At 40.5% G+C, this 23970-nt stretch overlaps 1 protein-coding gene across 1 annotated transcript; it reads right to left on the bottom strand.

Moving 5' to 3' along the window:
• Window positions 1-1506: 1506 nt before the first annotated feature.
• LOC137267574 (uncharacterized transporter slc-17.2-like) lies at window positions 1507-18876 on the bottom strand. The gene is made up of 11 exons (XM_067802057.1): window positions 18864-18876; window positions 17014-17291; window positions 15100-15333; window positions 11428-11515; window positions 10452-10547; window positions 9974-10104; window positions 7541-7690; window positions 6169-6295; window positions 5444-5594; window positions 4669-4759; window positions 1507-1710 (listed from the first exon to the last, which is right to left on the bottom strand). The coding sequence occupies exons 1-11, from the start codon at window positions 18874-18876 to the stop codon at window positions 1507-1509; spliced, it is 1563 nt and encodes a 520-aa protein (XP_067658158.1).
• Window positions 18877-23970: the final 5094 nt, after the last annotated feature.

Here is a 23970-nt window from a genome sequence, read left to right as displayed (position 1 = left end):
TAGTAAGTACTTTTGACTTTTAAATCGATGGTAACGCATCTAAGTAGTATTTTCTATCTTGGAGGCGATGTAGGGGTCGACTCATCTGATATATATTATACTACAGACTTCCACAACGCTCGCTTCCCAATCACAAACATAACCCATTTAGCACTGACTGTGGGGTTCGATGGAAATTTGTGCATGGTGGGACTATTACCTGACCCCGAGGAGAAACTGACGACCACGCAAGTGTCGGCATGGCTTAGCTGACATCGGGGAATCAGCAAAATGACGAGCTTGTTGCTTACTTTAGCAACAACTGAAAGCCCTTTCTCACAATACGTCACGTCCGGCTCGCTGAAGTGCGCTGGCGACAGAGCTGCATAGTCTATCTGTAGTTTAATGGAAGTGAAGCAGACGACTATTTGGAGACTTTTAATCGCTCGGTATTACTTAACCACAATTTTTTTAAACAATGAAATTGGTGATCCGCTAAACACAAGTCTTTCGTGTGTAATGGTTATAAGTGTAAAACAACTAAAGTTTATTCGTTTTCTAACAGCGGTAAAACAAACTGAATGCGGTCACTCACAGACTCATAATACTGAACTTAAATAATTATTATTTTATCACTAAACATATCTTCGCACAGTGTGTCTAAGAGCCTAAGGTGTATTTCTAATTGTTTGTCCTATACCAGTTCAGATACACCAGAATCCTTGCATTTGACCAAGCTGTAATAAAATGACCATGTTATTAGTTTTGTGATCATGTCTCGTCAAGAAACGCGTAGTCAATTACCTTCGACACTCTCCATTCCAGTCAGGAGCGGTGGGGTAGTCAGGTGGTTAAAGCGTTCACTCGTCACTCCGAACACCCGGGTTCGATTCCCCACATGGGCAAAAAGTGTGAAGCTCATCTCTGCTGATCTCCGGCCTGATATTGCCGGGATATTGGTAAAAGTTTAGTAAAATCGAACTCACTCACTCACTCTATTCCAATCAGGTTAAGAATATATACACTGCATAATATACACCGATTACCAACTTTATCCAATATTCATCGGTTCATACAACCCTAAGCATTAGACTAAAGAGAAAGTTTGAGTTGTTTTCATTACTTACTGAATACCTTATCTAGAGCTTAATTCCTAACATAACTTCAGCGGCGAACGTTTTGATCCTTTCTGAAGGATTTGAAGGGTATACCTTGATTACGTCATCTGTGTGTACTTTTGGTTTGTTCAAAAGAGGTGACGGATAAATGTTTTATATGCAAACATAAAAACGTTTCAATTTTATTTCTTGTAAATTGAGTTATATGTCTTTCGGTGAAAGGTTCAAATAGCAGTTGACGATTTCCGTGTCTTCTGATCATGAGGTGTGCTTTGTTTGTGTGAAGATCGATACCAAAACTTTCCCTTTCTTGTACTCCACAAAGCCCTTTCAACGAAACATAAGTTTGCCTCTAGGGCGTATCACATTGTTGAAAGACTTCGTAATGACATTGCCAGACGCAGCAGCTTCACACATCCTCCTTGTTCAGTTCAATATCATTTCCGCTCCCTGTTTTTAGTCGTTGCTTTTCTGTCAACTCTTGATCCCTTTGAACAGAGTTATCTGCCCATGGTTGTATGTCTCCGCTTGCAAACACAAGAAAGGCAACGCTTGCAGCTAAGAATATACCCATATTAAGGAAAAAGAGCGTCCGCCATTGATCCATGGTTCTCTGAAAATATATTGCCAGAAATGAATTAATAAATTTAACAATAGAACTGTCCTCACAGACCGGCTTGCATAGAAGATATAGTATTGTGACCTCATGCATGTGAACTGGTCTTGGATATATCGCTACAGTGAGTGAGTTTGATTTTCCGCCGCTTTAGCAATACTCAAGCAATATCACGCCGGGCGAGACTAAAAATGGGCTAAAAGCGGCGTAAAACTGAGCTCACTCTCTCGCTGAAATATTGCCTGCATCAGTTACCTATTCTAAAACGCCCACTTCCTGCAAGCTTCAAGCACTGTTTAACGAATTCTATTGTCTTTTGTGGTTGTAAAACTAATATTCATTTGAACTCACCTGTGGCCCTGCCATGTATAGTATTCCCAGAAATTATTGAGAATCATGTTGTGTCATGTAACTCATTACGTTTATTAACTTCTGGCTTTTTACTTACATAAACATGTTAAAACATCATCCTTTTACAGTCTCAGTCTTGTTTTAGTACTTTGTTAGACCTCCTTGCTCAGCAATGCATGCCTGAATACGCGTAGGCACACTACCCATCAAAGTTTGTAGGTAATCGTGTGACAGGGTATCCCAATATTGGACCACCTCGGCCTTCATATCTTCAATATTTCTCAGTCCCTTTTGGTTTATTCTGTCCTTCATGACTCCCCACACATTCTCAATTGGGTTTAGGTCTGGGTTGTAACTGGGCCAGTCTAAAACTTGAACATCTTCGCCCGACAACCACTGTGTTGTGTAGCGCGCAGTGTGTTTTGGGTCATTATCATGCTGGAAAATCCAATCATCTTCATACAATGTTTGTGCTGTCGGAAGAAGGTGACCATTTAGAATGTCAACGTGTCTTTCTTTTGTCAAGTTTCCCGTGAAAACACACAATGGCATCACTCCGCGAGCCGATATGCCACCCCACATGTGAAACTTCGGGCTATGTTTTGGTCGCTGGTAGATAGGTTTGACAGTATCTTTGGTCCAAATTTTCACACAATTAGGGAAAAGCCAAACAGAACTTTCATCCGAAAAGAAAACATTATCCCAATCTTGATTTTCATGAGCCCGACACCAGTTTAAACGTTTTTCCTTTTGTGCATCTTTCATCAACGGCGAGGGAATTCCACGTTTTTTCACCCAATTAAGTCTCTGTAATTCCTGTCTAACTCTTTCATTGCATACCTGAGGACTTCCTCTGCTAATCATTTCATTTCTGATGTTCTCAACACTTTTCAATTTGCCCCTACTCACAATCTGCCCAAGTCTTCGGCAATCCACAACACTGAATTTCCTAGGCCGACCTGCCCCTGCTTTGTGCTCTATCCCGGTTCCTGTTTGAATATTCTTCAAAGTTCTGTATACTGTAGACAGAGGAATACCATGTCTACAAGCTAACACTTTAGCATCAGCCTCACCCCTTTCAAAATCATCTAGAATGAGCTTTCTTTTCTCTCTTGCTGTAAATTCTGCCATGTCAACACAGGAAGCCGTCTGCTCAGACAAGGGAGATAACTCTTGACGTAATGAGCTGCCTTCTAAGCCTTCAAGAGTTGTCTCCCTTATTTAGTATGCTTAGTGCATAGTGAAAGCCCTTTTTCCAATCTTAGCATCATTAGAAAAAAAACAAAGATTTTCTCAATAATTTCTGGGAACACTGTATATACCCCCAGAACGTGTTTGAATGAGCACGCCGCTTTTGGAAATATTTCAGCAATATCCCTTCGGGGATCACCACCAGTCGACTCCACTAACTGTACCCATGTGGGGAATCGAACCCATATTTAGCGAACCACTTAGCCACCAGATTACACCCACCGCCCTAATACCCCCAGAACTGCACAACAGAGCAGCGAAAAAACAGTCAAGGTTCAAGTGTCGAAATGACCGTATTTAATGTGTTACTCCTATGATTTAGTACGAGGGGATATCAAAAAGTAGTGCGCCTCACCACAACAGTGTTATAAATGCAGCTGTTTTAGGCTTTATTTTTCTACATAACATCTGTCAACTCCCAGCAAACTGGTTTGCTATGTACCAGCCTCACGATTGTTTGACTTTTTATCTTGGTACCCCCAAAACGCAAAATCTGCCATAAATGCATCACAATCTTCAGGAAACAAAATATGCAAGAAACATTTGTGTTTTTGATGTAGGTAGAAGACCATTAAAATCAAACTAATACATTGAAGGGCATAAAAAATCTGAAACTACAATCGCTTGTTATAATGACTCGATCCCCTTGATGTTTACCGAAAGAGCTTCTTTTGAGACACTACCCACCCATTTCCAGTTAACTCAGGACATAACTGATTCTAATGTTTTCACTATTCATACATGATGACACAGATTTGACCTAAATACAAAACCAGCTTGAGTATGTGGACACAATGTTTGTTAAAGATCAAAGTGGGAGTGTCCTGAAAAAAAACAACACCTGTCTATATCTAAATCAAGCAATCCAAATCTTTGGCTGTTACTTATGACGGCAGCACATTCAATACCATTCTCAACATAATGTATATGTATTATCTGAGGAAGTACCAAATGACACATCGTTTTCATTTTCTGCAATTACTTACCCCAATGTGTTCTGATGACTGATATCACGTGAACCACATTAACCACACAAGTGAAACTTTAGATCTGACTTTGTTAATGATCCCTTCAAAATAGGATGGACGTTACAAACATTGGACATCGAGAATATACTTAGCCTCACTATTTTTTATATCCCCTGTATGTCAAGAATCTGGTCATGCTTGGTCATCTGCATTTGACACCTGTACGTCTTTGTAACGAGGACGACTTGTCTATACTAATGGTTCGAAGGTGTTCCCATTATCACGTCGTGACACCGCGTCCTGTTGATGTTATATATAGCTGATCTGAACATCCCCAAGCCACACAGCCTCACCCAACGCCCCCCACCCCCACCCCCATACTTACGTCAGATATTATGTATGCAGTGATTAGTGGGGACACAGTGGCGCCAAGGTTGCCCACACCAAACATCAGTCCTGTGATTATTGATGCAAACCTGGAAAAATATGAGATCATTGAAGCAAGCCAAAATCCCGCGTCTACCTAAGTATTTAATCATACCGCGGCGTTGATGAGTGAATTACGACTGGAATGGGTGACATCCTATCCCGTACAAGTATTGAACAGGAGGCGGGATGGTATTAACTTTGACAATCACTGAGCGACCTATGACCCTCCAATCAAATAGATTTAACCAATCAGACAACAGATGCTGTTTAGTGTTCGGAGGGATTCAGAAAATTCCCCAGCCACTGACATGTCTCTAGACGCTATAAAGTCTTCAGTGGGAACTATAGCAATGCCATTCATGCAATAGCAAGATGTTGGACCTTTATGAAGGGGCGGTGGGGTAGCCCAGTGGCTAAAGCATCCGGTCGTCATGACGAAGGCCCGGGTTCAATTCCCTACATGGGTACAATGTGTGGAGCCGATTTCTGGTGTTCACCACCGTGGTGTCGCTGGAGTAATGGCAAACGCGGCAATACGCATTTACTTACTATTTCAATAAATGATGTATTCTTTATACGCAGCAATTATAATTTTCATCATAAACACATAAACACAATATGAGGTGATGATACAACGTCGCGCGGTAACGTTAATGAGGATAGAAAACGGTCTGTCATTGCATTGACCATAACTTTCTGTGGTGTCGCCGGTAGCTACAGGAAAAACCTACTGTGGAGCTATGTCTAGGGGAAGCTGCGCGTTGGATGACAACGTTGAGGAGTGACAAAACATGATGACTGTCATCAGACATACTGCCGCCAGCCTCGTGTCTTCAGTCACGTAACCCAGTCCACAAGTCAGAGTGCCAGCCACACCGAACCCTGCACAGAGGTATCATAATCGCTAGTCCGTGGCTATCAAAAATCCAGTCGAGCGAGCGAATCTCCACAGCCATTGGTCCGACTGGCTAGTAAATCGGGCAATCGAATTATTTTGTGGGTACTAACTTTCAGCCATAGCTCTCCTGACTGGCCAATAAAATGCAGAAACATGAGTGATAGTGATATAATATATATTGTAAGACGCTCGCGTTGTCAGTCACTGCATTGTACGATCTATGTTATTGACAGACCGCCTGTGTGATTGTCGCGTGCAACGTTAAACAACAAACCAAAGTCGTCTCTCTTTAATTTGCTTAATATGGGTGGGATTAAAACATAGCAAAGTATTGATTGTATTTTAAACAGACGTTTATCTATGAATGGATAAACAAAACAGTTTCTCTTGCAAACCTGTCTTTTACATAGCTCCTAGTCCAGTTCATAACCGTCTTTCGCAAAGGATTTGATGAAGAGGCATAAATAATCCGCGGCATTTTTAAATTGTTACTTTTCTAGAGCGACTTGATATTGGAACATATGGTGCTCTTGTCGGGGAACATTAGCTGCCACCTACCAACAATTTGAACGAGTTTCCTGACACTGGTGACAGACAGGTAGAACCGAAGCTTGTCTGACAAGAAACCCCAGACATACGAGCCTGCAAAGCGACCAATGTAAGGTATTGACGACATGACGCCTGTCTGAAAAACAAACAAACGGTGTATGAATGAGTGAGTTTGGTTTTATGCCGCTTTTAGCAATATTTCAGCAATATCACGACGGGGGACACCAGAAATGGACTGCATACATTGTACCCAGGTGGGGAATAGAACACGGGTCTTCGGCGTAACGAGCGAACGCTTACCCACTCGGCCAGGTGTAAACATCTACACCGAAACGTCGCTCTGTGCAACAAACAAGAAACTGTCGTATGATTCATTAACAAAACTGACGTTAACTACAAAAGCATGCATTGCATCAGGAAAAACGGAAGGCATTTGCAACTTAATTACATACAGACTTAGGATTTCAGATAAGTGTCATTACTTCAGATTCCAGAGACATTTTAATGCTCAGCGTTCATGATGCCCTGTGATACATATGACCTGCCTAAAGCCCCTTACACAGCGGCCTTTGACATCCTATGATCAGCTTCCATTTAAATGGGGGCATAGATTAAATCTCTAGTATCTGTTTCGTTTGGGGAGCTGGAATACAATAAGGAATAAGGTTGGAACGGGTCCATATTTTGTATCCGGGTACCCCACTCTCTATTTCCCTCCCGGACACCCGTTATGGTAACTCCTGACATCAACTTCTTCTCCTCGAAAGCTAAAATCTCGGGTTTTCCAGTGTCTTTAGCATGTGTATTCAAAATGAGGTGGCTGTAAATTATGCCTAAATTTTCAAAAACAATACAACCTTTTAATCATGAAAAAATAACATTCATTTACTGGTAAACGCATATAAGATGATCCACGACCTGACAAACGACCCCAGTTTGCCTACTTGGGAACGCCCCACATGTACAGAACGATCCACTTGAAACAAGAGGAAGACAGCTTGTCTGTTAAATATCGAAATCTGTTTAACAGTATTGAGACAGGTGTAAAACAGTAGCGAGAGAGGTGTTGCACAGTAGGGAGACGGGTGTTAATCAGTAGCGGTGTTGATTTCATGTCACGGGTAGCATGTATTGCACGTGCATAATCGTCAAGCTACCTGTAGCAGCCAGGTGTACTCGCCCAATTCGTTGTACCGCCTCTCTTATCACAAATGCGTTTAATGCACAGGATCATCTAATATGTGTCTAGCTGTATGTCTTAGTCATATGATAATAACGGCTCCGGGTATTGAGACGGGTACCCGGCTCCAACTCATTACCCCAGTTTTAGGTATCCGGGTTACCCGTCCCAGCCCCAATAGGGACCAGTGCCTGACCATACCTCTGGGATGCTGTACTTGAGAGCGCTGTTCATGTAGGTGGGACCGAAGGCCACGAAAGTTACCATTATGTATTGGTGGGCAAACATTACCAGCATGATTGTATAACAAACCGGTGATGTGACTATTGCTCGCCACGGGATTTTCTCATCCTGCAACAGACGTATAAGAAGGTACGGAAGTTATCCCTACCATTCTTCATATCTATCTGTGTTCATACGAAACTAACTCAACGTCAAGTCATACAAGGAAGTTAAGAACATAATTATTTTAAAGCTCACGTGCAACCCTAAAACCAAAACAAACATAATTAAAACACAATTATCAATTATTCGCGACATATACATTGCTAATTGTGAAAATAAATGATCAAAGGTACAATCGCGAATCAGTTACCGTATTTTTACGGACCGAGTCGCCTTCTCGGTTCAAACCGCGTGAACGTAATCACTGCGCAGACACTATGTGCGCAGCACAGCTCATGAAATCACTTTTTCACCCAGTGCTGGGGGGAAATTTGTGAGTCTTTCGAACTCCCATTTCTCGGGATTTTTTAATCGAGTTATTTTTCAACTTAATAGCTGAATTTGCATTTTCCTGTAAGTCCATACCAAACGGAATCAGAATCTGCAAAATTGTGTTTTGTGTTGCATGTTGTTGTTGTTGTTGTTGTTGTTGTTGTTGTTGTTGTTGTTTTTAATGATGATGGAGGTGTGTTTACGTGAGACTACAGCATTGCCAGACACAGCCAGATATGTGTTGTCATTTTTTGGTGTGAACATACATGCGAATGAGTGGGTTTAGTTTTACACCGTTTTTAGCAATATTCCAGCAAGATCACGGCGGCGAAGAAATGGCTTCACACACTGCATCCATGTGCGCAATTGGACCCGGGTCTTTGGCGTAACGAGTGACCGCTAGACTATTCCACCCCACCCCACCCCACCCCCAAGGACATGCGAACACCTGGTGTCAATCATCCTATTTTCCACCATTGTTTTGACTTGTATGTTCACTGGAATCTAATGAAAATGGTTACACCATGGCGTTTTAACAGTTCCTATAATGAAACACAACAGGTATATCGAATAGAGAGAACTGCGCATTATGTAAGTGGGATAGCATGACGGTGCCATCCCTTTTCAGTTTTTCCATCCAAAGCAAAAATATTTTTGTTTCGTGTTTTGTAGAAGTATTTTTGCAGTCACGGTAATAGTTTGTTTTTTAATATCATGATGTCAAACATCAAGCCAATCCCATTTATGTTCGATGTCACAGGTACATATGTTTATGTCTTGCTTTTGTCAAAGGTGATTATCACAGTTATCACAGATTTATCACAGATTTATCACAGATTTATAAACAGTGAAAGACAGCTCTCTCAGCAGGAGTGTGTCCGTGGGGGTCATATGCGGATACGTATGCAAATATGACAGGTCAGGAAGGTACCACTTTCAGAGCCACAAACATCCAAGGCATCGACGGTTTCATTGGGTAATGGAATCAGAATTAACCATCGAGAATCACTTTTGAAACCATAGGAAAAGCCATATGCAGATCAGTGGACCACGATACCGAAACCAGTACAACTGGGACGAAGCTGAAACGTTCTAACAAGTCAAGGGAACTATTGAATATTGCGGGCCAAAACCTTTTAGAGAGCAGCTCTACCCTGGCGGGATTTCCCTTAAAGATTTCTTTGGTTTGGGGATATTTCCCCAAACTGGATAAATACGAAATATGTCTAAATTGTAAGCCCGTTTCATTCATTCTGAGTGACTGAACGAGTGAGTATAGTTTTACACCGCATTTATCAACATAACATTCTTGGCACCAGAAATGGGCTCCATACATTGTACCCATGCTGGTACAGCGTGAGGACCAGGCTTAGAGAGCGCGGTCAGATTTTTCTAGCAACTTGTTCTTACAGGTTTATAAGGTTAAATGTTAAATGTTGCTGATATCAATATGAGCGATGATCATTGTACCACGGATACGCCGCCTGGTTCCAAGTTGGATCACCGTTGCTGAGACTGAATATAACAGTCTCGGTGTTTATTACCAAACTCACTGCTCTTCTAGGAAGTTACCTGTCAACGACCACTGTATACGTAATACCTTTGTAGTGATGTGTATTAATTTGTAAACTTTTTAAATTTTCAAACTTATTTTAGAATACAATTGTTAATTACATAACAATGTTTTTGTTTATTGGTTCACAGGTAGTAACTGTTATTTTGTTGACTTATTCATGGTTGACTTTCCAATTTCAGCATGGGATGAACACGTTACACTGATATATCAGTAGTCTTCAGACTAAATTTGTTAAAAATACAACTTGTTACAAAGGTCTGTGGATATACATCTAACTAACTTCAGGCTGAAGAAAAAAAGAATATTTCCATAAGTTTTAATGATATGTGTCACATACATACCCGACGTTTGACCACACCAACTCGTGTGTTATTGATATACTGTCTCTCTTCACTTGAAATCCTCGGGTGAACATCGGGAGAATCGAAAACTGTCAGACACCACATGCCACACCACGCCAAGCATGCGCCACCTGCAGGTGGAACAAACATTGATCTTTACACAACCTGGCAATGAGAAAAGTTTGCAACAGCAGGGCAGCGCCATTCATCCGAGTGAGTGAGTGAGTGAGCTGAGTTTCAATGATACAGGTTTCGAGCCGTTACTACTACATGATGAAATTCCACGAAAATAGGAATGATATTGACATACCTAAAAATGTAGGAAAAAGAGCACTCAGAATCACATCATTTAATTTTTCGAATATCCTCGTAACTTAATGGGATTATGTTTAACGACAATCCCATTTCTCAACAGTTTTCCGGATCCCGGCGCAACTAAGGGACATAACGAGGTATGTAAGTCAATGGAACAGCTTACCCAATGTGTAAAAGATAACTGGCCAGCCGTTATCAAAAGACAGGGTACACATGAAGCCGGACATCATGAACAGCACTACTTGGGACAACGTTCCACCTGCACAACAACAACGACGACTACGATAAGTGAGACTGCTGTCCTGTCTCACTGCACATTTTTATATTTCACCTTATCAAAGTGTCAAGGGAAATAACTCCCCAAAGAACAGTCATTCAGTGTACACCGCTGGGAATTCCGAACTCTTCTGGTGCTTCATGGTAGTACTTCTTTGTCTCGAATGACATTGAATCACGCATCAAGCGCGAACATTAACGATGTTTTGTGACTGAAAATCGATGGAAGGGAGATAACTCTATATATGTTTACCTTGTGTCGTTTACAAAATGGCGATACGCCTCGTATTCAGCAGAAGTGCTTCAAGAAGTTCAAAATTAAAGTTCAGGTGTTCGGTAAGGTAAATACGTTGTTCACTGGTCTCGCGGGGTCCGTGAGCTCATAAGCATAAACACACCTCGAGAGTACATGAACCCATGGCCCCCTCGCGACCAGTGAACAACTCATAATATATATGTCTGCCTGTCTGTCTGTCTGTCTATCTGTCTGTCTATCTGTCTGTCTGTGCGTGCGTGTGTGTGTAACGTAACCAGATCCTGTTTCCGGACGAGTTCTGTTAAATAACATGAGTATATATGTTACCATCACCTGCAATGTATGCGAATCAGAATCATGACCAACCAACGTTTGCCAATTCATTGAATATGTTGATGGTAACCCTTGGTGATTCAGGTAGAATATGGATTAACCTCAGCAAGTTTGTTTGGAAATTCAATTTTGCTCGACTTGACGGATGCACAGTGAAGATCTCCATTGTATGCTATCTGCCAAATTATCAGATCTGAAACCAATTTATAGCCGGAAACCGCGATTGATACACATTCGCACAAGTTTGTGATGGAATTCACTGTCGATACAATACCTGAAAATCCGACGGAAACTAGTTGGACTTTTTCTGCCTCTGGGGTCCACCTTGACCATAGGTCGTTTGTTGCTGGAAAGATCATGTTCTGTTCGGGGAGAGAAATAATTAGTGTGTTTGATATATACATTCCGTTAAAGCCCAAGGTGATGTCCCTCCTTGTGAACTCGAACAGCTGGAGCCGACACCCTTTGATTTGTTGGTAACCGAGTTTGAACCAGACAATCCGGTGATCAACAGCAACGGCATCAGTCTCCGCAATTAGGATACGGTGACACAGTGTGGGCAATAGTTTCCTAAAATGTTGCTAGCCGTTCGGAATAGCTATCCTGAAAGTTACTAGCCCACAGACGCATTCACTAGCCAGAAGTCTGAAGAACTAAGCAATAGATTACAAATATAAGAGAAAAGGATATATGGGCATGACATGTGTTTCATCATAAAGCTGTCCAACATGTTGGGCATTTTTATCAGGCCATACTCTTTTATGATTTAAAAGTGTACTATAACTCAACAAGTCGGAGAGAGCGATATATTTACAAACTGACCCCATGACAATTCACATCCCAGTCGGGTCAGTGACTGTAAAGATTTTCTGGCACGACTAGATTTTTACTGACCATGGGCTAGCAGGTCAGTGGCTGTTTCGGACACAGCGGTGACATGTGTCAAGCAGAGTCAGTAAGCCTGGGCACTGACATGTGTCAAGCAGAGTCAGTAAGCCTGGCCACTGTCATGTGTCAAGCAGTGTCAGTAAGCCTGGGCACTGACATGTGTCAAACAGAGTCAGTAAGCCTGGCCACTGACATGTGTCAAGCAGAGTCAGTAAGCCTGGCCACTGACATGTGTCAACAAGAGTCAGTAAGCCTGGCCACTGACATGTGTCAACAAGAGTCAGTAAGCCTGGCCACTGACATTTGTCAACAAGAGTCAGTAAGCCTGGCCACCTGATCCTGTTAGTCGTCTCTCACGAAGAGCATGAGTTGTTGAAGAGCAATTCTAATTCGGATCTTCACGAGTCTGTTAAAGAGTTAGCTTATGTAACCCGCCGAAGGTTAAAGGAAACAGAAACTTTACCATGATGATTTTCAAAATAAAACAAAAACATTACGTACATACAAAAGCAAAGTTCAACCAAAACCAAATAGAAAACGCATGGCAGAAAGTGGAAAAGACAAGCTACTTGATAGCTGGAACTGCACGTGTGATGGGGGTATACATAAGACAGCTACACGTCAAACAGTACACACACCACAAACACTATGCCATAACTGGCCGTAAGTTCGTTCAGCAACTGATGAGAAAAGCTTACGGGTTTTCAGTTTATCCCATATGTGAATTACTGTTTGGAAAAGGATAAAATAATAACTCATTGATACAAATGATTGAGCAGTCTCCTAATTTCTCGTCCATCGCCACTCCCAAACGGACCCGCAACTGAATCCTAATGCATTCTTCGTACAAACAGAAAGGACAATTTCGCGCAGTTCAGTGAAGGCAGAAAACATGTGTGCATATAGTCTGCAGTCGCCATAGATGAATATAACATAAACGCACAACAGCTGTATGAAAATGTTTCTTCTTGGGAAAATTGTGTTTCGAAAATAAGCAGTCTACGACAGATTACCACAATCTTGGGACTAATATCGTCTAAAATATGCAGGTCATTGCTATATAAACAGATGATCAACATTATGAGCAATGCCAATTAAAAATGAGGCCAAATGCCACGAGGCCATTGCTCCTGACAACTAATAGGTTAAAGGTGACCTACCCCAACCAAATATTCAAAAAGGGGGGCTCATGAAATGCCAGAATATAGCTTTTAGCTATATCCTTCTAAATATTACATTTTCAAACACATAAGGCTGGTGATTGGTTGTGGCACCATTCAGAGTCCAGTTCTTAAAACTTTCAGAATGTCCAGACAGTTATATTTCGCAACAACTCGTGCAGGTCGTTTGACACTGTCACAGTAGGCTTTTTGTTTGGAGGTGGTTCCTCACCAGTCACCATCTGGGTCATCTGGACTTCATTCAGGGCCTGTTTCGTTTTGAGACTTCAATAAAGGACTGCAGGTGGCGATGGGACCCTTCAACAGCACTGTTTGTTCTTAGAAGGTCTGACTCAGTTCGTTCGTGAACATTCCATAGGTCTATTCTGTAGCGACCTCGGCAATGGGGGCGGCCGATGCAAGTATCTTCGACGAAATTGATTACTGGCTTTAGGACCTCTGGAAGGTTCTGCTCTCGAAGGGTCGAAGGCATCGATGACGTCAGTCTGAGGGACAAAAGCAAGGGCTGCCAACTTGAGATGGGCACTAAATCTTGGGAGAACTGAACCTGACGTCCGGCAGCTTGAATGCTGCGGAAAATGTTCTGAGACATGTGGTAGAAGCAGCCTTTCACTTCTACTGCAGGAAATACTAATTGCATAAATGGCTGCTTCTTTGCAGTCCACAATCAAATACTCTGGTTTCAAATCGGAATTTAGGGATGAAAGCTGTGTGAAAAAATGCTCATATTTTGACTGCAGCTTGTGGGGAAGTAGGTCATATACACAGGGAAGAACACGATCACTGGACAGTTAAAGTTAATGAAAAAGCTCTGGATCTGCCATCAGTTAACCATGTAGATGGCGTTTCTAGTAGTTTCTGGCAGTGGAAAACAATAACAAACCATCTTGCTCAGTACCAACGTCATACAGAAGAAAGGGTTCTGCCTGCAAAGTTTGTGTAGGTTCCTCTAGGACAATCAGGTTGGCACTAGTTCTAGGTATGGCGTGTGGAACTTTTGCAGACTGTTTGCACCTCCTGATATAACGACGAAGTGTCCTCAAAGATGGAAGTTGTGAGGAGGAAGCTACATCTATGATTGCTACTCTCTGCATGAGAATCTGTTTGGGTTTTCCTAAGTGTACGTTGCCCTACGTTTAATGTATATTCTCACTTAAAGACGTGTATAAAATCACAATTTATTCCTAAAGGATTTGACCGAAATCCTTGAAGCATACGAGTATTCTGATAGGTTTGCCGTAGTTTCGCACGTTACGTTGATCGAGTGAGTGAGTATGGTTTTACGTCGCTTTTAGCAATATTCTAGCAATATCACGACAGGAGACAGCGAATGGCCTTTGCATATTGTACCCATTAGGGCTGTAACGGGTCCATATTTTCTACCCAGGTAACCCAACCCTTTATTACCCTTCCCTACCCGGATACCCGTTATTTTAATTCCTGACATCAACTTTGCATGAAATGGCAATATATTCTTGTGATCGGAGGCTAATATTGATAGTTTTAAAGGCTATATGGTTATTCAAAATAAGTGACTGTAAATCATATCCAATATATCATCAAGGACGAGGCAACTTTTTAATCATGAAAGATTAACACAGGACATTGTTTAATCTATTAGTCACATGATCATAACGGGTTCGGGTATTGAGACAGGCACCCGTGGACAACTCATTACCCACCTGTCCCGGGTATCCAGGTTATCTGTCTCACCCCTACTACTACCTATGTGGAGAATCGAACCCAGATCTTCAACGTGACAAGTGAACGCTATAAGCACTAGCCTATCCTACGTTCATCGAAAGTCATACCTTAAGGAGTCTTCTTACAGGTTACGGAAAATGTCGGGTATTGAGCAGAATTGTACGAAACCTTACCCCACAGAATCCCTGCAGTACTTTAGCAATGATGAGGAACACGAGGTGGGTTCTCGCCGCCAGGGGGGTGATGAGGCTGCAGACCGCGCAGATCAAGTATGTTACCAGCACCACCATCTTGCCGCCAAACCTGTGGCAGAGGGCGCCACCTATTGGGGGTGACAAAGCAGCTAAAAAGAAATTGGACGAGAGCACTAACCCTTGCGTTGCACTGTCCCATTGAAACTCTGGCATCTGAAACGAAAAAGTCTCATGAGTTATGTGTTAAGTAGCACGGTGCACAATGCATCTGCCTCTTTGAGCCTAGAGAATAACGTAACTACAACACGCATGGAAAATAATACCGCAACACCTATGATTTAACCACCGTAGAGCAAGGCGTTATGACAAGTCTGGGGGCGATCTCAAGTCGATGCTTTGCACCACAGAAACACTGCATATGTGCAAAATCTTTGCACAAGAAACGTCCATTGATGAATTCTCTCGCATGGTTGTAAACTATATCTAGTGATTAGATATTGGAATGGTCTACAATACATTACAGACATTCTAGAAGGGGTTGTTGTACCACATGTCACTCACCACAAGGAATGTGTTCATGGCAGACAAGGCCATCCACATCCAGGACACAGGCTTTCAGTCCCGCATAGCATGGTAGGGACATTAGGAGTCGCAAAATACCTTCCATCACAAATGGAACAAGGCGTCATAGCAAAATAAACATCTCTGAATTAACAATTTTCCGTTCTTTTTCGGTTTGGATTTACGGTGTCATTATTCTTTCAGGGTCAATCTATTCAGGTAGTAAGATGTACATAAAAATCCTTTCATTCTTTCACAACCTCCAAAACATGGGAAAATCCTGTATTCTGAGTAAAAGAAAACATGCTCGCCCACGGGTCAGATGGTTTTCGCTCATGGGTGAAATTTTCTAAAATCACTCTAAATGATCCAATTAAGTAAAAATAAGGTGCATTTTGTGTCATGGTATAGTTGTAAACATACTTTCATTCATTTACAACCTCAAAATATGAATTCTGAGAGAAACTAAACTGAGAGTTGCATCCCACAGTAGTTTCTGCAACATCACTAGAACTTACTGAAGAACAAAAACATTCTACTGATGTCATTGGCAAACCAAACGAAACTGTGATATGATTTATTGTTCAGTCGCGTCAAAAAATCTGAATGTATTTATATTTTAGAGGCATGCACTGCGCTATCTTTTGAATCGCATTGCACTGAAAGCAGCTGGTTTTAAGTTTCGGTTATTCATCGTAACAGCGATATTTTTCATGGAAGAAATTTTGGGTTCACTCGAAATACTAGTATGTATAATAATGTTTTGCAGTACAATTTAACGAGTATTTTTATAATTTACTTTACATTTTATAGGAATTCGTGTCAGACTCTATCCAGGAATTTCAAATTTTCTTTTCATTGGTTTATTGAACAGTTGATGTCAGCGGTAACCCTTGGTAACGCTGTCGATACTGTAATATCCGTACTAAAAGCTTACAACATACTGTAATATCCGTACTAAAAGCTTACAACATACTATAATATCCGTACTAAAAGCTTACAACGTACTGTAATATCCGTACTAAAAGCTTACAACATACTGTAATATCCGTACTAAAAGCTTACAACATACTGTAATATCCGTACTAAAAGCTTACAACGCACTGTAATATCCGTACTAAAAGCTTACAACGTACTGTAATATCCGTACTAAAAGTTTACAACATACTGTAATATCCGTACTAAAAGCTTACTACATACTGTAATATCCGTACTAAAAGCTTACAACATACTGTAATATCCGTACTAAAAGCTTACAACATACTGTAATAACCGTACTAAAAGCTTACAACGTACTGTAATATCCGTACTAAAAGCTTACAACACACTTACATTGTCAGAGCTAAAAGTCGTGTTGGATATGTTGAATCTCTCGGACATGTTGGCGTGGTGGCTTATGCCTTGTGTTGTCATGCACACTATAGCGAAGCCCATAGCGTGAGGCAGGGCCATGTAGAACAGGTAGGCAAGACAAGCTTGGTACGCAAGCACCCATCGGGCGGACGTGTACTTTTGTAGGCAGGTCTGTTGATACGCAGAGTTATCTCCCTTCCAGGCATCATCTTGCGGTTCGACAAGTCGGACATCGTTAGGTGGGGACGAGTCTTTCTCTGGACAGAAAGAAAAACATCAGCGCATTTTCATCGTAAATGCTTCACAGTTGATTTATACAGCACATTCCACGTGCATTATGTGTCGTTAATACACGCAGCAGCTATGTAGTGTACACAAGCGTGTGACGTTACGGTATTTACATTGTATTCACGGGTGTCAATGAAAATATTGTGTACACTAGCATGTGACGTTTTGGAGATCCTCCAGATTTAATTGATGTATGTAGGTATTCTATTGGGGAAGCAGTATCTTTACCCACTCGTGGTTCTGGACCAGACAAGCCTGTGATCAACAGCATGAGCATCGATCTACGCAACTGGGTTACGATCAACTAAGTCAGCAAGTCTGACCACACGATCCCGTTAGTCGCATGGGTTGATGATGATCAATTCTAACTCAGATCTTGACGGTTCGAAATCCAGTCGTGGAGAAGAAAGGGGGGAACATCCATATTCCTTGATCTTGCTTCACAAGCTAATACTAGCCCTTCATCCCTTCATCCCTTCATCCCTTCATCCCCTTGTAGAGAACTTGATCGACCTCGGGTCTTCGACGTGACATGCGCTCGCTTTAACCATCTGGCTACCCAACCTGTTGCCTCAGCTCGTTATGTTCATCAAATTATCGAGGTCATGTGGAAGCGAGTGAGATACATCTTAATAGCAGGGCGCTGCGGTAGCCTGGCTGTTAAAGCGTTCGCTGGTCACGCCGAAGACGTGGGTTCGATTCCATCAATATCACGGCAGGGGACTCCAGAAATGGGCTTCACACAGTGCACCCATGTAGGGAATCGAACCCGAGTCTTTTGTGCGACGAGCTTTAACCACGGGGCTACCCAGTCAGCCCTTAACCAGGAAGAACCAAAGTATGATTACATTCAACATAAAAGAATATGACCCCATCAAAGAACCATAGTCGAGTACAGGAAACCTTCCACAAGGTTTGGCGATGTGTTTTGATATTGCTGACAGCGGCCTTAAATAATACTCCCTCGCTGGATACAGCTCACACATGTTGTCTTATATGAGATAATATACATATATCACACTAACTGAGCACAATCATAAACTCAGTTGTTATCGAAAGTTACATCGCGATGAAAAGGACTGATAGATCTAACTGTATAACTGAGGTGGAGGCCCTCCTGAGGTGGGGGGACTGTGCAGGAGGTGCACACTCAGAGCAGATAAAAAGTCTTGAATGGACCATAAAGCTTTAAATAGCAAGGAATAAGACTTTAAAAATCACGGCACATATATTCTGATGGAAGTAGCTCCAACAGTTCTTAATGAGTAAGAATTATTTCCATCTAACAAGTGGGAGACTGCAGTTTTACTAGTAGTACATGATTAAAGCAATGTAATGCACACTGTCGTCTTGACTCGCCGACAGAGGATCCGATCTCATTCAACATCTGCCGCCCAGTCTAGATAATTGTATATATATCTAGCGATGTACATATGTTATACTAGTAAAGACTTTTAGTTTAACTGTCCAGATGGCAAATTTCATACAATACAACCAGTGAGTCCTGTACAGCGTTCTATTGTTATCAAAAATTGTCTCACCTGTCTTATCCATCTCGACCTTGTTTCTGTCGCTCTATATCTGAACGGGACTTCGGTTGACATAGGAGGGGGTATGCTCTCCCTACCGGTGTAAAGGTATTCAGTACCCTGTGATATACGAACTCCAGGACTCGTGTTTCCAAAACCTACACCAAAGAACACTATCAGTCACACCTGAGAGGTCAGCCACTGGTAGTTAACCTGGGTATGGTCGATTGATCAAGGTAAAGATGAAGATAAAATGACGTGCTGTACACTGTCTGTGGGCTGACCATAAAAGGCCGTAATACGATAAGGGGCAGTTGACAGTGAAGATCCATCTAGAACGCTTAGTGTGGGATGGAACGTGATCCTCGGACAGTGGCGTCGCAGGTAGGTTAGCGACGCCTCTGAGATGCTGTTGTGTTATGAACCAACCCAGTCATGGACTTCTTTGAAGAGACAGATATCTCAGTAGCCTGGGGTAGAAAGCCGATAGACGAATATACATGTGCCATATGATACGACACAAACAATAGTAAAAGTAAACATAGACATGCACCCGTGAAGATTCGGATTAGAAATACCCTCCAGCAACCCATGCTTGTTGTAAGCGGCACTAGCGAGACCGGCCGATACATTGTATCTGAAATGCATGTGCTGATAATATCTGGATTGTCTTGTCCGGACCTTATATTTTTGTTTTGTTTCTTTGTTTTGTTCTTTTTTTATTGTTTTTTTAGTGTGTGTGTGTCTTTCTGTCTGTCTGTCTGTCTGTCTGTCTGTCTGTCCTCTCTGTAATTTAATATATAATCTTGCTCCTCTTCGTGGAACTCATCAGAATATTGTTTTACGCGCTGTTGTATTTTCTCCACCACAACATGTTCCTGGTCGTCAGTTTTCCTGATATATTACTCGCAACATAAGTTTTCTTTGTTGTCATGTTAAGGTGGCACTTGTTTGCTCGTTTGCTTATGGACTAGTCAATCCAGTGATTGATACTAAGAGCATTGTTGACAACTTCCAGGGTAGGGTGACGCAATCACAGGCAATTCGACCCCGAAATCCCTAAGTGAGATACTGAATTACGTATCCGTTCAATAATATGTCTGTCCCATCACCCAACAAGAGCCTGGAGGAAATTCCGGAAATCGACGTTAATCTTCTACAGACATACTCAACATCATCGACCTCTGGAGGCAAACACTAAAATACAATATCTCCTTACGAAACCAGAAAGCACGATTCCACTAAAGAATATATTTCTAATGTCGATTAAATTACACAGACTCTACACCTCGCTCACAACAATGGCTCTTTGGGAAATCCTAAAACTTCAAGACCAAGATAAACACACGAAAATCCCTTTTATCGACGATTAGAGAATTTATATGAGCAAACAATCTTTCTTATTCAAGATGTAAAAATATCTCAAACCTTTTCAAACATGCTTGTTGCCATGTTGCTTAAGTTGAGGTCTTAACGCTGTTCCATGTTGAGTCCCAAGTTGAATCTAATGTACCTGTCAATGGACACCACTCCAACTTGATATAAATAATAATTTTATTTTAAATTTTACAAAGTTTATAAAATTATCAGTACATAGCAGTTCAAAATAAGGTGACAGTATAAATTCAAAAGGAAATCCTCCCTTTTTTATATTTCTTTGAATGACCCTGTGGCATGTATTATCGTAGTACAATGTAGTATTTTAGCATCATGTAGAATCGCAGTGCCATATAGTACTGTATATATAATGCAATGTTATGTAGTATTGTAATGCCATGTAATACAATGTAGTATTGTAGCATCATGTAGAATCGTAGTGCCATATAGTACTGTATATATAATGCAATGTCATGTAGTATTGTAATGCCATGTAATACAATGTAGTATTGTAGCATCATGTAGAATCGCAGTGCCATATAGTACTGTATATATAATGCAATGTCATGTAGTATTGTAATGCCATGTAATACAATGTAGTATTGTAGCATCATGTAGAATCGCAGTGCCATATAGTACTGTATATATAATGCAATGTCATGTAGTATTGTAATGCCATGTAATACAATGTAGTATTGTAGCATCATGTAGAATCGTAGTGCCATATAGTACTGTATATATAATGCAATGTCATGTAGTATTGTAATGCCATGTAATACAATGTAGTATTGTAGCATCATGTAGTATCGTAGTGCCATGTAGTGCCATGTAGTATTGTAGTGCTATGTAGTATTGTAGCATCATGTAGAATCGTAGTGCCATGTAGTGCCATGTAGTATTGTAGTGCTATGTAGTATTGTAGCATCATGTAGTATCGTAGTGCCATGTAGTGCTATGTAGTATTGTAGTGCTATGTAGTATTGTAGCATCATGTAGAATCGTAGTGCCATATAGTACTGTATATATAATGTAATGTCATGTAGTATTGTAATGCCATGTAATACAATGTAGTATTGTAGCACCATGTAGAATCGTAGTGCCATATAGTACTGTATATATAATGTAATGTCATATAGTATATTGTAATGCCATGTAATACAATGTAGTATTGTAGCATCATGTAGTATCGTAGTGCCATGTAGTGCCATGCAGTATTGTAGTGCTATGTAGTATTGTAGCATCATGTAATATCATAGTGCCATGTAGTGCCATGTAGTGCCATGTAGTGCTATGTAGTATTGTAGCATCATGTAGAATCGTAGTGCCATATAGTACTGTATATATAATGCAATGTCATGTAGTATTGTAATGCCATGTAATACAATGTAGTATTGTAGCATTATGTAGAATCGTAGTGCCAGATAGTACTGTATATATAATGTAATGTCATATAGTATATTGTAATGCCATGTAATACAATGTAGTATTGTAGCATCATGTAGAATCGTAGTGCCATATAGTACTGTATATATAATGCAATGTCATATAGTATATTGTGATGCCATGTAATACAATGTAGTATTGTAGCATCATGTAGTATCGTAGTGCCATGTAGTGCCATGTAGTATTGTAGTGCTATGTAGTATTGTAGTGCTATGTAGTATTGTAGCATCATGTAGAATCGCAGTGCCAGATAGTACTGTATATATAATGTAATGTCATGTAGTATTGTAATGCCATGTAATACAATGTAGTATTGTAGCATCATGTAGAATCGTAGTGTCATGTAGTGCCATGTAGTATTGTAGTGCTATGTAGTATTGTAGCATCATGTAGTATCGTAGTGCCATGTAGTGCCATGTAGTATTGTAGTGCTATGTAGTATTGTAGCATCATGTAGAATCGTAGTGCCATATAGTACTGTATATATACTGTAATGTCATGTAGTACTGTAATGCCATGTAATACAATGTAGTATTGTAGCATCATGTAGTATCGTAGTGCCATGTAGTGCAATGTAGTATTGTAGTGCTATGTAGTATTGTAGCACCATGTAGAATCGTAGTGCCATATAGTACTGTATATATAATGTAATGTCATGTAGTATTGTAATGCCATGTAATACAATGTAGTATTGTAGCATCATGTAGTATCGTAGTGCCATGTAGTGCCATGTAGTATTGTAGTGCCATATAGTATTGTAGTGCAATGTAGTCTTGTAGTGATATGTAGTCTTGTAGTGATATGTAGTATTGTAGTGATATGTAGTATTGTAGTATTATTGTAGTGATATGTAGTATTGTAGTGATATGTAGTATTGTAGTGATATGTAGTCTTGTAGTGATATGTAGTATTTGAGTGATATGTAGTATTGTAGTGTCATGTAGTATTGTAGTGATATGTAGTATTGTAGTGCCATGTAGTCTTGTAGTGATATGTAGTCTTGTAGTGATATGTAGTATTGTAGTGTCATGTAGTATTGTAGTATTATTGTAGTGATATGTAGTATTGTAGTGATATGTAGTATTGTAGTGCCATGTAGTATTGTAGTGATATGTAGTATTTTAGTGATATGTAGTATTGTAGTGTCATGTAGTATTGTAGTGGTATGTAGTATTGTAGTGCCATGTAGTATTGTAGTGATATGTAGTATTGTAGTGATATCTAGTATTGTAGTATTATTGTAGTGCCATGTAGTATTGTAGTGATATGTAGTACTGTAGTGATATGTAGTATTGTAGTATTATTGTAGTGCCATGTAGTATTGTAGTGATATGTAGTATTTTAGTGATATGTAGTATTGTAGTGTCATGTAGTATTGTAGTGGTATGTAGTATTGTAGTGATATGTAGTATTTTAGTGATATGTAGTATTGTAGTGTCATGTAGTATTGTAGTGGTATGTAGTATTGTAGTGCCATGTAGTATTGTAGTGATATGTAGTATTGTAGTGATATGTAGTATTGTAGTATTATTGTAGTGCCATGTAGTATTGTAGTGATATGTAGTACTGTAGTGATATGTAGTATTGTAGTGATATGTAGTATTGTAGTATTATTGTTATGCCATGTAGTATTGTAGTGATACGTAGTATTGTAGTGATGTGCAGTATTGTAGTGCCATGTAGTATTGTAGTGATATGTAGTATTGTAGCATTGTGTAGTGTCATGTATTATCGTAGTAGAATGTAGTTTTCTAGTACCATGCAGAATTGTAGCGCCATATAGAATCCTAATACCATGTCGTATTGTAGTACCATCTAGTATGGTAGTACCATGTCGTATTGTAGCACAATGTACATTACCATGTACCATGTACTATTGTACATATCCTACATATCATGTCACTCCTAACGCCTACACACGATGCCCTCTCCTACCGCCCACTCCTACACACGATGCCCACTCCTAATGCCCACTCCTACACACGATGCCCACTCCTAACGCCCAATCCTACACACGATGCCCACTCCTACCGCCCACCTAAATGTATGCTGTTTTAATTGAAGAGAAACTCCTGGGCAAAAGAAAGTTATCACCGATTTCACCTGACCGAAAAGTTAAAAACGAAGACGCATGTGTGATTTATCATAATTATTTTACAAACAAAAATCATTTTCCAGTACGTTAACTGAAAATACATCGTAAGGCTTCTCTTGCATTTCATGAAGAAAGTGTCAAGGGGTCAAAGAAGGAGTCCATATACTACAGATTAGAAATACTCCTGTGCTTATTCCGAACTGA

This window comes from Haliotis asinina, chromosome 16, assembly GCF_037392515.1.
Source record: "Haliotis asinina isolate JCU_RB_2024 chromosome 16, JCU_Hal_asi_v2, whole genome shotgun sequence".
Taxonomy (NCBI): Eukaryota; Metazoa; Mollusca; class Gastropoda; order Lepetellida; family Haliotidae; genus Haliotis; species Haliotis asinina.
The sequence above is the reverse complement of the archived record's forward strand: the minus strand, read 5'-3'. Positions and strand labels throughout refer to the sequence as shown.